This window comes from Xenopus laevis, chromosome 1S (assembly GCF_017654675.1).
Source record: "Xenopus laevis strain J_2021 chromosome 1S, Xenopus_laevis_v10.1, whole genome shotgun sequence".
NCBI lineage: Eukaryota > Metazoa > Chordata > Amphibia > Anura > Pipidae > Xenopus > Xenopus laevis.
Window position 1 is genome coordinate 78,432,559 of NC_054372.1, and position 14,533 is coordinate 78,447,091.

Consider the following 14,533-nt stretch of genomic DNA (forward strand, 5'->3'; position numbering starts at 1 on the left):
TATCAAATTTGATTCAAAGTTTTTCCCAAAAAAAACCTTTGGAGTCCACCGATTGACTCCAAATAGGTTTTAGGAGGTCCCCCATAGGCTAAAACAGAAATTCGCCAGGTTTTAGATGCCGAATGGCCGAAGTCGAATTTTTAAAGAGACCATATATGATAAATTTCTAAATTCGATTTTTTTTTCAAATTCTAATCGAATTTGGACTATTCCCTAGTCGAAGTACACAAAAATTAACTCGAAATTTTCACTTCGACCTTTGATAAATCTGCCCCTTTGTGATAGTGACCCCTGACACCAGTGAAAAAAGAAGACTCTTTTATACCTATATGTATGACGTTTTGGAAAAATCATGCCAAAAAGTAAAATTAAACAGTTTTCTGTATTTTCTGAGATATAATTAACTGCTTAACACAGCATACAAGATTAGAGATGTCGCGAACTGTTCGCCGGCGAACTTGTTCGCGCGAACATCGGGTGTTCGCGCTCGCCGGAAGTTCGCGAACGTCGCGCGACGTTCGCCATTTTGGGTTCGCCATTGTTGGCGCTTTTTTTTGCCCTCTCACCCCAGACCAGCAGGTACATGGCAGCCAATCAGGAAGCTCTCCCCTGGACCACTCCCCTTCCCTATAAAAACCGAAGCCCTGCAGCGTTTTTTCACTCTGCCTGTGTGTGCTGAAGAGATAGTGTAGGGAGAGAGCTGCTGCCTGTTAGTGATTTCAGGGACAGTTGAAAGTTTGCTGGCTAGTAATCGTTTTGATACTGCTCTGTTATTGGAGGGACAGAAGTCTGCAGGGGTTTGAGGGACATTTAAGCTTAGGTAGCTTTGCTGGCTAGTAATCTACCTTCTACTGCAGTGCTCTGTATGTAGCTGCAGTGGGCAGCTGTCCTGCTTCTGATCTCATCTGCTGACTGCTGCAATAACAGTAGTCCTTGTAAGGACTGCTTTTATTTATTTTTTTTGTTGTTTTACTACTACTACTACTACTACTATAAGAGCCCAGTGCTATTAGTCTAGCAGTGTTGGGGAGTGGGACTGGTGTGCTAATCTGCTGCTCCTAGTAGTTCAGCAGCACCAACTTTAATTTTTTTTTTTTAATATTCATTTTTTTTTTATTTTACTTTTTTTTATTTTACTACCGCTGTAGTAGTGTATAAGTTGACCTTTTAGGCATTATTTGCCCTGTAGGCATTATTTGCACACTGTTTTCTTCAACCCGCCATCGAGCTGTGTGACCTTGTTCACATTCTGTCTAAATATCCATAATATTACCGTCTCCAGAAAAAACACCGGAGTCACTTTTTTCAAGCAGCCATAATATATTTTACGTAATCCGTATCCACCGCTGTAGTAGTGTATACGTTGGCCTTGTAGGCATTATTTGCACACTGTTTTCTTCAACCCGCCATCGAGCTGTGTGACCTTGTTCACATTCTGTCTAAATATCCATAATATTACCGTCTCCAGAAAAAACACCGGAGTCACTTTTTCAAGCAGCCATAATATATTTTACGTAATCCGTATCCACCACTGTAGTAGTGTATACGTTGGCCTTGTAGGCATTGTTTGCCCAGTTTTTTTGGCCACAGCCACTGAAGCACAGAGGCCAGAAAAAATATGCCATATAAATGCTGAAAATAGTCATTTTTTGCCATACGTTGACTCAACGTATATGGCAAAAAATGACTATTTTCAGCATTTATGTGGCATATTTTTTCTGGCAACTGTGCTTCAGTGGCTGCAACCAAAAAAACTGGGCAAACAATGTCTACAAGGTCAACGTATGGCGAAAAATGACTATTTTCAGCATTTATATGGCATATTTTTTCTGGCAACTGTGCTTCAGTGGCTGCGTCCAAAAAAACTGGGCAAACAATGTCTACAAGGTCAACGTATGGCAGTTGTTTAAAGAGAACAGTAGATTACTAGCCAGCAAAGCTACCTAAGCTAAAATGTCCCTCAAATCCCTGCAGACTTCTGTCCCTCCAATACAGAGCAGTATCAAGCAGATTACTAGCCAGCAAACTTACTATCATCTGTCCCTGAAATCACTAACAGCTCTCCCCCTACACTATCTCTTCCAAGCACACACAGGCAGATTTTTCAGATACATTTTTGCCCTTGATCCCCCTCTGGCATGCCACTGTCCAGGTCGTTGCACCCTTTAAACAACTTTAAAATCATTTTTCTGGCCAGAAATGTCTTTTCTAGATGTTAAAGTTCGCCTTCCCATTGAAGTCTATGGGGTTCGCGAACCGTTCGCGAACCGCTCGCATTTTTGCGCAAGTTCGCGAATATGTTCGCGAACTTTTTTTCCGACGTTCGCTACATCCCTATACAAGATCAAAAATATAAGATTACCTGATTAGCATCAGGAGCTCCCTTTCACAGGTCTGATAGGAGATCAGGTTCTGAATTACAATTGTATGAAATTTGCCCTAAATGGACCATTTTAGTGATGAGATAACAATAGAAATTAATCCTTCAGCTAAAGAAGAAACTATAGGTGTCATTTTGTAACAGCAACAAAATAATTAGATTTAGGGAGCACAGAAATCAAGCTGTTAATCTTTTCTTGAAGCACAAGAAAAATATACAGACTAATCATGGATCAGATTTATTAAACAATTATTAAACAATAATTTAATGGATGAATTATGTCTGTCACATATAGATTTCATATCTCCTTTGTCTACAATAAAGTCTAGTACTGTACTGATAATCATACTAAAATTGAATTTTTATACTGAACTTCAGTAATCCCCTCAGTTTGTATACATGTTTGCACAGATCATGTTTAATAAATACAACAAACAATTAAAGCTTCACAAAATAAATTTAAATGACAAAGAAAAGAAACAAAGTATTGTAAACAGCAAAAGAAAAGACACCACCATTGGAAGATCAGTCCAGTGACAACCTTGCAGTGCTCAGTTGCTGTTAGCTATCCAGACAGGTGCTTTTCTATCTTCTTTTCAAATGGAGATAGTTTATGCATTGGCAATTATTACTGATAATACTGGTAAGTTTCATTGTTTGCCCAGTTTACTATCCAGCAGTAAACTTTAACAGTAGGATTAACTTCGTCAGTATGATATGAACCACCGCCAGCGCGTGGTTACCTTAGTTTATATTTTTTAAATGTATTTGCTTTTCCCACAGGCAAAATTCCTGGTGTTGCCAGTTTTGCTTCTTTAAAGACATTTTAGGTGATCTAGGACAATGGGATTGGCTAGCAGAAAGCAACATCCAGCAAATAATCAGCATAAAAGTGTCTGTGAATGATTAAGTCTTTACTGGCCTGAACAAGCATGCTAGGCCAGTCTTAGCTCTCTTGATTCACCAATACTGGGCTGCATTCTTGGCTGCCTGCTATGCTGCCATCAAGTGCAAAAAGTGTCCATAAATAACAACAGTTTTCCAGCAGGTCATTGACACATTACGCTCTGCCCAAAAGCGCCGACCTGAAAAATTAACCATATAGAAAGGATAAAGTTAGGAAACAACAGTGGCTTAAATTATTATTACTATAAATAAATATTGTTTTATTTTAAGAGTACATTGAAATTTTGAATTTCACATTTACATTAAAAATTAACAATTCCATATATAAATAAACTCATATGAATTACCCCCACACCAAACATAGAATATTGAGTCCCAGACTTAACAAGGGTATCTCCAATTCTCCTCTGAATTACTAGCAGTAACTGATTTTTTTTTCTCATGCAGTACTCTATCAGAAGCTTCTTTTTCTGTCACATGTATTATTTATATCAATATTTGTATGTAACGAAGTAACAGATGATTGGATACTTATCACATTCAGCATCCAATCTTCACTTCAAGGCAAACGAGTTCAGACAGTAGCATACAAAAAATAACTTACAGTTAAAACATAACCTTTAATAATGTTAACCAACAAAAGCACTAGTTTTTTGACACACTCACTGCTCAACCAAACTGTTGGCAGCGCTGGACACTGTCCATAAAAAAATCACAATATTAAAAACCGTAAACGATGGACAAGAGGTGTTCCAAAAAAGGCATTCCTCATTAAGAGATATTTAACTCTCCAATAACTCAAACCACAATGTCACTGGCTCCCTCCCTTCCATGAGTACCCATTGTGCTTCTCCTGCCTATCTACGTGGGGACCGAATTGGAGCTAAGCACACCACTGTCCACCTATGCCACCCTGTGCGTTTCACCAACTAACTCAGCTTCATCTAGGGCATAAGTGATGAGTGCCCTGTATTCTCAGGTTTAAATATGTGAGTTGTTTAATCTGGATACTCAAAGTCTCGCAATGTTTTCGGCCCGTAACTTCCAGGTTTTCGGGTAGCGTCACGTGTGTTCTAGTTGGAAGAGTGTGGTTCATCTTGCCAACAATTGCTTTCTTGTAATACCCACCTTTTACACCATTACTAAAATGCACAGTCCCCCCCCAGGCTGTCCAATAGTAACTGGGATAGGCAGCCTTATCGAACCCTCAAGTATTTATGTTGATGTTGTAAGCCTTCCATCATTTGTTCAGGATACGATGGGAGATAAACAAAGCTTGGCATGCCTAGACATAGAATCTCTGTAAACAGTATACTACACAATGTGGGACTATTAGCAGTCAATGATACTGAGTCAGAGAGGACAACAATATCATGAACACAATTCTTTTGTAATAGAACTTTTAAAGTTCATTTTGAAGCATAACTATTTTACCTTTAATGGTAAATACTACCATCAATTAAGGGGGACGGCGATGGGTAGTACTTGTGCCCCCTCATATGCAAATTTATATTTAGGATGGTGGGAGAGAAACTTTGTCTTTAATGAGGATTTGATTGAATACACACGACCCATTATACTATGGTTACGCTACATTGATGATGTAGTAGTAATATGGTTAGGCAAACAGAAAAGCTTCCATGAACTTTTTGAAAAACTAAACACCAACACCATTAACCTGAAAGTTACTGCCGAGATTAACAAAGACACGATTAATTAATGTTCTTGACATACGGATCTACCATGGTCAGAATAATAATCTGCATACAACAGTACATAGAAAAGAGACAGGGCCAACAGTCTATTACACAAATAGTCAACACCCCCAAAACACGATTAGAGGGATACCTACAGGACAGCACTTAAGAGTGAGAAGGTTATGCAGTACCCTGGATGATTTTCAAGTGGAAACTAAAAAACTATATGAGAGATTCAGCCATAATTCACTGAAAATCACCTATAAAAGAGCACTGGCAATGGACAGAAATTCCCTCAATTACAAAGAAACAAAAAGTCCAGACAAAGCAGAGTAATACTAACCAAATGAGATTGATTGGAGATTTTAGTATGGAACATAAGGAAATTACTAGTGATGGGCGAATTTATTCGCCAGGCGCGAATTCGCGGCGAATTTGCGCGATTCGCGCCGAGCGAATAAATTCGCGAAACGCCCGCGAAAATTCGCGGTAAAAATTCGCCGGCGTCAAAAAAAAATTTTTCCGAAAAAAGTCGCCGGCGCCAAAAACGGGCGCCGGCGTCGGAAAAACGGGCGCCGGCGTCAAAAACGGGCGCCGGCGTCAAAAACGAGACGCCGGCGCCGTTTCGCGAATTTTTCGCCGTTTCGCGAATTTCGTGCGAAATTCGCGAATTTTTCGGCGAAGCGAAACGGCGCAAATTCGCCCATCACTAGAAATTACACAAATTGTGGCAAAGCACTGACACATATTAGAACAAAATAGACCTAAAGCAAGTGATAGGGGATAGACCTTTGATCACCTTTAGGAAAAGCAGAAACCTACGGGACCAGCTTATACAAAGTCACTATAATATCCCTACAAAGTCCACATAGTTGACAGACAAAACCAAGGGGTGTTACAGATGTGGTTAATTGCTTAGCATGTCCCTACATTGAAAAAACTACGTGCGTTAAGGGCAGAATGGACATCAGGGACTACAAAATAGCACATTTTATTAACTGTAAAACCACTGTGGTAGTATATGTTATGAGATGTGGATGTGGAAAAATGTATGTAGGTAGAACTCTGTAGCGAACCATATCAATGAACTACACAGTGGTAACACAAATAGAATAAAGTTTTTTGCTGTGAAACATTTCAAATTGACATCAAGAATAGGAGATAGACAAAAAACTATTGCAGTGTAAAGCAAAATAGATTTATAGGCTAAACAGCAAAGCCCCCAATGGACTGAATGAAGGATTTACATTCACACCGTTTCTGTAATTCACACTCAATCATTTGTACCAAGAACTATGAATTTTATTTATGGGACTTTCTATTTTTTCTCTTTTCCCTTTTTTTACTAAAGTGGACCTGTCACCCAGACACAAAAATCTGTATAATAGAAGTCCTTTTCAAATTAAACATGAAATCCAATTTCTATTTTCTTATTAAAGCATTCATAGCTGTTGTAAGCTTATTTAAAAAATCTCAGCTGTCAATCAAATATTGGCTGCCCCTCCTCTATGCCTTAGACATAGAGGCATGGCAGACAATTACTTTCACTTTCCATTCAGCACTTCCTAGATATCACTGCTCTCCCCACATTCCCCCATTCTCTTCACCATTTAATTGTGTAGCCAGGGCATGGGGATGGACATCGGGTCCCCCATTCTAGTGCATAAACAAGATTCTGAGATGATGCAAGGCTTGCCTTAATAACAGTGTTCACAAAATGGCTCCTGCCTGCTTGCTATAATTATGAATTCCCAGACTGAAGGAAACAAGATTCAAATAATTTATATTGTGTAATTAAAGTTCATTTTGCTTGACTAATGTGATAAAATAGGATTTTGAATAGTTTTTTAGGTGACAGGTCCCCTTTAAGTTATTCAAAAAATGATCAAAGTATTGCTTATTATGAATTCAGCCTGAACATGAATTCATTTCTGCTACTAGTATATACAAATTAAATCATATGCTTCCCTGAGTGTAGAATCCAATATTAGAATCCAATATTGCAACAGATCTGAGTAATGGAACCGGCACTGATACAAAAATGCATCCTCAGATTAGCAAGGTATCCAGCACAACACTGGCAACACATGCGCAATAAGACGTTAAGTAAGCAAGTGGCACTACCCGAAAACCCGGAAGTTACAGACGAAAACATCACAAGACTTTGAGAATCCGGATTATACAACGTACCTATTTAAACCTGAGAATACAGCGCACTCATCACTTATGCCCCTGATGAAGCCGAGTTAGTTGATGACATGTAGGGCGGCATAGGTGGACAGTGGTTTGCTTAGCTCCTACTCAGTCCCCATGTAGATAGGCAGGAGAAGCATGTGGGGTACTCATGGAAGGGAGAAAGCGGGTGACATTGTGCTATGAGTTACTGGAGCATTAAAGGGGTGGTTCATTAAAGGGGGGGTCGCCGACCCTGTAAACTGTTCTAAATGGATACATTTAGTTGATACATTTCTTATTTTTGTCCCTGCTGAGCAGAATCCCTGGGTTTCATTACAGGCAGCTGTTAAAATTAATACAATAGTTACTAATACTCCAGAGATGCTGCTGAGAAATGTTGCAAAATTGTAACAGTTCAGAGTCTGCGTCTGAATTACTGAGCTGTCAGACTCAAACACCAGAGACACACACATTAAACTTTAAACTTAAATTTTGGAAAAACAGAAAAAAAAAAAATAATGGAAAGTAATTGGGAAAAAGTCTTTATTTCTGGGGAACAATCTAAAAACAACTGAATTGAATTGTTTGGAAGGTGAACAACCCCTTTAAATATCTCTTAATGAGAAATGCCTCCTTTGGAACACCTCTTGTCCAACGTTTGTGGTTTTTAATATTGTGATTTTTTATGGACAGTGTCCAGCACTGCCAGCAGTTTGGTTGAGCAGTGAGTGTGTCTAAAAACGAGCGCTTTTATTGGTTAACATTATTAAAGGTTATTTTTTAACTATAAGTTACTCTTTGTATGCTACAGTCTGAACTAGTTTTCTTTAAAGTGAAGATTGGATGCTGAATGTGATAAGTATTCAATCATCTGTCACTTCATACAAACTTGTGGTTTAGTGGCATACAGGAATAGGTAATGCTCAAATCTAAGGTGTATATGTGTTATTTATAATTTAATTAAATGCTTCACTTTACAATGGGCATATACAATCTATACAATATCTAATTCACTACTTCATAAAATTGCATGTAATAGAGCAGGCAGAAGCAAATTCTCACTACTTTGAAAAAAATGGATATAACAGAACATACAGAAGTGAAATTAAGAATGTAGCCAATGCAGACTATACCTCATAAGTACAGAAAATAGCACCAGAGTACCTGATCCATACAAAGAAAATAGATTTTAACAGAAAAGGTGGCTGAACATATGTATGTATGTAATATCTAGCTAGTCAGTATCACAAAACTAGCAGTACCCTGTATTGATTCATTAATTATTGAGCCTCACCTCAGAGTCTTCCATCTGTCCTTTTCAATGTGATTCTCTGGACTTTCACTCTCATAAGAAGCCAAGTAAAGTGCTGTAAACAAAAGCAATAAAAAATAAATGAATAACCCAGCATTTCCAGGACCTATATTCCCATAGTCTTTCAGTTCCCCTAGGAACATTACTATCTCGCCTTCACTCAGACGATGCTGTGCCTCATTTAGCTCAGCATCAAACCCTTCATCACTCTGTCACTATCAATGTGCTGGTGCTTCAAATACATTGCTGCATGTGGATGTGTGCCATTGCTTTCACTTGCTCAAAGCCAGCTGTTTTATTATACTCAATATGAGATGCTCAAATATGTGTAAAAGACATCAACTACATGCCATTCATAGCAGAAATTATCAAATTTATAGATAGGTTAAAGCTTAGTGAATGCACAAAACATTACAGGTCTCATGTATATGCATAACTGCATTGCCCCTTGCAACCCCACTGCATTGTGGGAAAAACATGGCAACTGTAAATTGCACTTTGCTCACTCTATACAGTCATATAAAAAAGTTTGGGAACCCCTCTCAGTCTGCATAATAATTTACTTTACTTTCAACAAAGTGGTATGTCTTTCATTTCCCAGGAACATCTGAATAATGGGGTGTTTTCGGAACAAAGATTTTTAGTGAAGCAGTATTCAGTTGTATGAAATTAAATCAAATGTGAAAAACTGGCTGTGCACAAATGTGGGTACCCTTGTAATTTTGCTAATTTGAATGCATGTAACTGCTCAATACGGATTACTGGCAACACCAAATTGGTTGGATTAGAGAAAAGGTATTTAAGGTGGCCAATTGGAAGTTGTGCTTCTGTTTGACTCTCCTCTGAAGAGTGACAGCATGGGATCCTTAAAGCAACTCTCAAAAGATCTGAAAACAAAGATTGTTCAGTATCAGCTTAGGGGAAGGCTACAAAAAGCTATCTCAGAGGTTAAACGGTCAATTTCAACTGTAAGGGATGTAATCAGGCAATGGAAGGCCACAGGCACAGTTGCTGTAAAACCCAGGTCTGGCAGGTCAAGAAAAATACAGGAGCGGCATATACGGAGGATTGTGAGAATGGTTACACACAATCCTAAGATCACCTTCAAAGACCTGCAAGAACATCTTGCTGCAGATGGTGTATCTATACATCGTTCTACAATTCAGCGCAATTTGCACAAAGAACATCTGTATGGCAGGGTGATGACAAAGAAGCCATTTCTGCACTCACGCCACAAACAGTCGCTTGTTGTATGCAAAAGCTCATTTAGACAAACCACCAATTTTGGAACAAAGTGCTTTGGACTGATGAGAGAAAAACGGAGTTATTTGGTCATAACAAAAAGCGCTTTACATAAAGGAAGAAGAACACTGCATTCCAAGAAAAACACCTGCTACTTACTGTCAAATTTGGTGGAGATTCCATCATGCTCTGGGGCTGTGTGGCTAGTTCAGGGACTGGGGCCCTTAAAATCGAGGGCCGGATGAATTCAACCCAATATCAACAAATTATTAAGGATAATGTTCAAGCATCAGTCACAAAGTTGAAGTTACGCAGGATTGGATAATCCAACAAGACAATGACCCTAAACACACTTTGAAATCTACAAAGGCATTTATGCAGAAGGAGAAGTACAATATTCTGGAACGGCCATCACAGTCCCCGAATTGAATATCATCGAAAATCTATGGGATGTTTTAAGCAGGCTGTCTATGCTCAGCAGCCATCAAATTTAACTGAACCGGAGAGATTTTGTATGGACGAATGATCAAAAATACCGCCATCCAGAATCCAGACACTCATCAAAAGCTACAGGAGGCATCTAGAGGCTTTTACATTTGCAAAAGGAGGCTCCACTAAGTATTGATGTAATATCTCTGTTGGGGTGCCCAAATTTATGCACCTGTCTAATTTTGTTATTATGCATTTTGCATATTTTCTGTTAATCCAATAAATTTTGTCACTGCTGAAATACTACTGATTTCATAAAGCATGATATATATTAAAAGGAAGTTTTAATATAGGAAGGAAGCTAGTTTGAAAGCTCAGACAATGATAAACACAACTTCAAAGAATTAAAAGAGGTTCCCAAACATTTTCATATGACTGTATGTGGACGTACATGTGCCCTCACATCTTATTACTAGGATGGGACATAAAAACACTGCTAATAAATATTATTTCCTTAATAAGATTTCTTTTCCTTTCTACAAAATTACAATCTTTATACATGTGCTGCTACTGTGGTTCGCCATGTAGGTCAGCTCACAATTGCAAGAGACTTTTATTTATTCAGAAAGGATGTAAATGTTAAAATCTACCATCTGTGGCAAAAAGCAAGATTGTGTGTCTTCTGAAAGACACAGTATACTGTAACTTTCCCTTGACATTCACAAGGGAAAGGAAAGTTTTCATCTGCCTTATCTCAACCGCATGAACCTTGGATAAGGAATTCTCATCTCTATGGTGCTACTAGGGGAATAGGGTGCTTATCAAAATTTGACAAATAAAATTGTCCATGTGTAACATTGCCTTAGGTTAATGCCACAAGTGGTAAATTTTAAACTGAGAGCAATGCCTGAAATTTCTCCCTTTGTATTAGGAGGCACTAGAAACCAGCAGCTGTAATTCTCAGGTTGAAGAATCTGAGAATGAAATTAAACATTAGAGATGTAGGAGCATTTTTGAGAGCTTTTGCATAGGCGGAAAACACAAGTTGAATATGCCCCTTGTGCCATTATACTTTTTCTTGCAAAATGATTTTGGTGAGAGATTTGTTGAGAATATGTTATGGATTTATGGACACAATGTGTATTCTTTCCACTCATAAAACATCTTGCCCATAGTCTAATCTATGAAACTCTCATGTCTTTTATGTCATCTCTCAATCTCTCATGTTTGATCACTGTCCTTTTTAATGTTTTAATCAAACACGTATCCCTGGAGACGTATCCATGGCTCCCCATTAAGTTGACTTGCAAAAAACAAGGGTTCTAGGGCACATACTTTGTTGGTAGGCAGTGGAATTCTAACTTCCATGTTTGCAAGTTAAAGCTACATAAACCTATGTACTGTAATATAAATTTAAAATTATGAAAAATGGTGACAGTTCCCTTACCATCCTCACTGAAGATGGGGGCAGTCAGCACATAATGTAATATTTTCCGATCCTTTTCAAATGGACACTCAACCTGTTTCCATGTCATAAATTCACTGACCTGTTTAGCAAGTTCCCAGAATTTCTAAAAAAAAATACAACAAAAAAAAACCAAAAGATAACATTACAAATCAATAGGATACACCTTCAATTCTGCTTAATTAGTAAGTCCTTGTAACTTTTTGAACCATAACAGTAGATAAGTTCAGAATACAAAAAAATATTTTAGAATCCCAGCAATAATAAATACAGGAAATTGTCCAAAACTAGACCATTATGTAAAAAACCTAACATATTCTAAATTGAAATACTGTATATGCATTTTTAGCACAACGTTTAGCACATGTTTAAATAAAGCTTGGCGGATAATACATTCTATGCGAATAGAGTTATTTGTAAAGACCTTTATGTCACTTATACTAAATTCAGTGGCCACGTTGTCTAGGAAAATTATACTTTGATGTCTACTTGTTGGGCAACAACTGTTTCGGAAGGGAGGCCTGTCAAAAAGGGTAAACTATTAAGTTGGATTGAGAATGAGAGAGTATGGAGAAGTTGGTGACCTGTGCAGATACAGAGTTTATTTTAAATTTTTGGTTAGCATATACTGTAAAATTATTGTGCATCATATAATTACTGTCAAACTCTGTGGTCTAAAAATATATAAAAAAATAATATAATAAAATATATAATGCTGGGAAGACCAGTTATCCAAGACTTTAACCATATTGTATATTAGAACAACTGTATATAGTATTTAAAGGGGTGGTTCACCTTTAAGGTAACTTTTACTGTGTTGTAGAATGGCCAATTCTAAGCAACTTTTAAATTGGTTTTCATTATTTAATTTTTATAGTTTTATAATTATTTGCCTTATTCTTCTGACTCTTTGCAGCTTTCAAATGGGTGTTGCTGTCCCCTTCTAAAAAGCAAATGCTCTGTAAAGCTACAAATGTATTGTTATTGCTACTTGGTATTCCTCATCTTTCCATTCAGGCCTCTCCTATTCATATTCCAATCTGTTATTTAAATCAGTGCATGGTTGCTAGGGGAATTTGCAGCCTAGCAACCAGATTGCTTAAAATGCAAATTGAAGAGTTGCTGAATAAAAAGCTAAATACCTCAAAACCTTAAATAATAAAAAATTAAAACCAATTGCAAATTGTCTCAGAATATCACGCTCTACATTTTACTAACAGTTATCACACAACAAAACAAATTTTAAAGGAAATCTATACCCCCAGAATGTATACTTAACAAATGGATAATATATTTCATATTAAGTGACCCATTAAAGAATCTTGCCAAACTGGAATACATATATATGTAAATATTGCCTTTTTACATCTTTTACCATGAACCACCATTTCATGATGGCCTCTGTGCTGCCTCAGAGATCAACTGACAACAAGTGTGGAAGTAAAAGACAGATTTTAATTGGCTGATGTGGCTTAACATGTATGTCTACCCTTGGCTTGTTTGTATGCATTGTGAATTGTATGGTCCCAGGGTTGGCCCTTAGTACTTAAAATGGCAATATGAAAATAGTTTATTTACACAAAGCAGTTCTATGCGATATATTTTATAGAGACATTTATTGTTTAAGACATCTACAGGATATTTACATATATTACATAAAAATACAATTGCACTACTTACTTCAAAATTGACATGTCCATTTGGAAGTTGACTTTTGCATCCTTCATTCAGGAAGTATATATCCTTAATAAGCAAACTGCAGAATGGTATTACAATCTTTGAACAAAACACAAACACAACACCAAAAATTAAGGTTGGTATTCTTCTTCAGAAAAATTAAGCTTGTCTGCCCGATTGATATCTTGCAGAAAATCAGGCAGGATTGAAAATCACAGTGTGCAAGGCCTGCATTGGTGAGTTGATACAGTCCTCTACCAAATGGTCTCCATAGGCTCTAATTATAAGAGCATTGCTTTCTTACATGGCAAAACATTTAACATTGTTAGCTCATGCCAGCAAGGAAACCTGACTCGGATCATATATGGGGTACAATTTAGTAGTCTGCAGGCCGACCCAATACCTGCAGGTAGGGTGGGTTCAGGTTGACCTCACTGTGCTGTTTACAGGTCATGTATGGGTGCAGATTGAGCTCTTCTGCCTGCTCTCCCTGCCCTTACATTGCCAGGTTCTGACTTCCGGTTTTATGGGCACCTGCTTGCTCCGCCCCTTTTGTGACTATAAATGGAGGGTGGAAGTCAGATGCAAGTGGGTGGGTTCGGGCACATCACTAGTCCACCTGTCATAACCACATCTGATTTAGGAATAGTGATTGACATATGTCTCCATAAGAAACGAAGACAGATGGATAAGAGTATTTTGACCACCACGCCTTTCCATCTAAGCATGACGGCTTATCAAGATGCCCATGTGCCTTAGGCTTATGGAAACAAAAAAAATAGGGGTCTGTTTTTTGCTAGAAATCTATATCTAGCAAAAAAACAGACCCCTCATTCTTTGGTCACACGAGAAACAGGAAATACACAATGCATGCAAAGATTGAAAGGCAATACAATTTAATAATTGCAAAATATTCCACAAAGGTCAACATTTTTAATTCTGAAAATAAAATCCCCTTAAAGCTAAAATGTGTATTACTATTCCTCATTAGAAAGGAAGGGTTTTTTCAAAAAAGGATGCTTACACTGCAGGTATTTTATAAAAGCATATATAATAATAATAAATATATTTTATTGCACTGATTTTTAGACCAATGTTATGGCTCCGTAAAAAAAAACTGTTTTTAGAATCTATATAAATCTATGTTTAGAGAGGGACAAAAATATTTGATTCTGACCAGGCCCATTTATGGCTTAGTTGTTAAAACCAGGACTGTCCTGAAAAAATGGGACTTTTGCGAGATATATGAT

The 14,533-nt window shown here is 37.6% G+C and overlaps 1 protein-coding gene across 3 annotated transcripts in view; it reads right to left on the bottom strand.

Moving 5' to 3' along the window:
- Window positions 1-2,266: 2,266 nt before the first annotated feature.
- Window positions 2,267-14,533, bottom strand: part of rasgef1b.S (RasGEF domain family member 1B S homeolog) — a 249,683-nt gene continuing 237,416 nt past the window's right edge. For all 3 annotated transcript variants that reach the window (XM_041579783.1, XM_041579782.1, XM_018240521.2), the window contains 4 exons: window positions 13,287-13,382; window positions 11,589-11,712; window positions 8,453-8,525; window positions 2,267-3,465 (listed from right to left, as the gene is read on the bottom strand). In XM_041579783.1, the coding sequence (XP_041435717.1) occupies window positions 3,441-3,465; window positions 8,453-8,525; window positions 11,589-11,712; window positions 13,287-13,382 (318 nt within the window). In that variant the 3' untranslated portion in view covers window positions 2,267-3,440. The remainder of the gene's footprint in view (window positions 3,466-8,452; window positions 8,526-11,588; window positions 11,713-13,286; window positions 13,383-14,533) is intronic.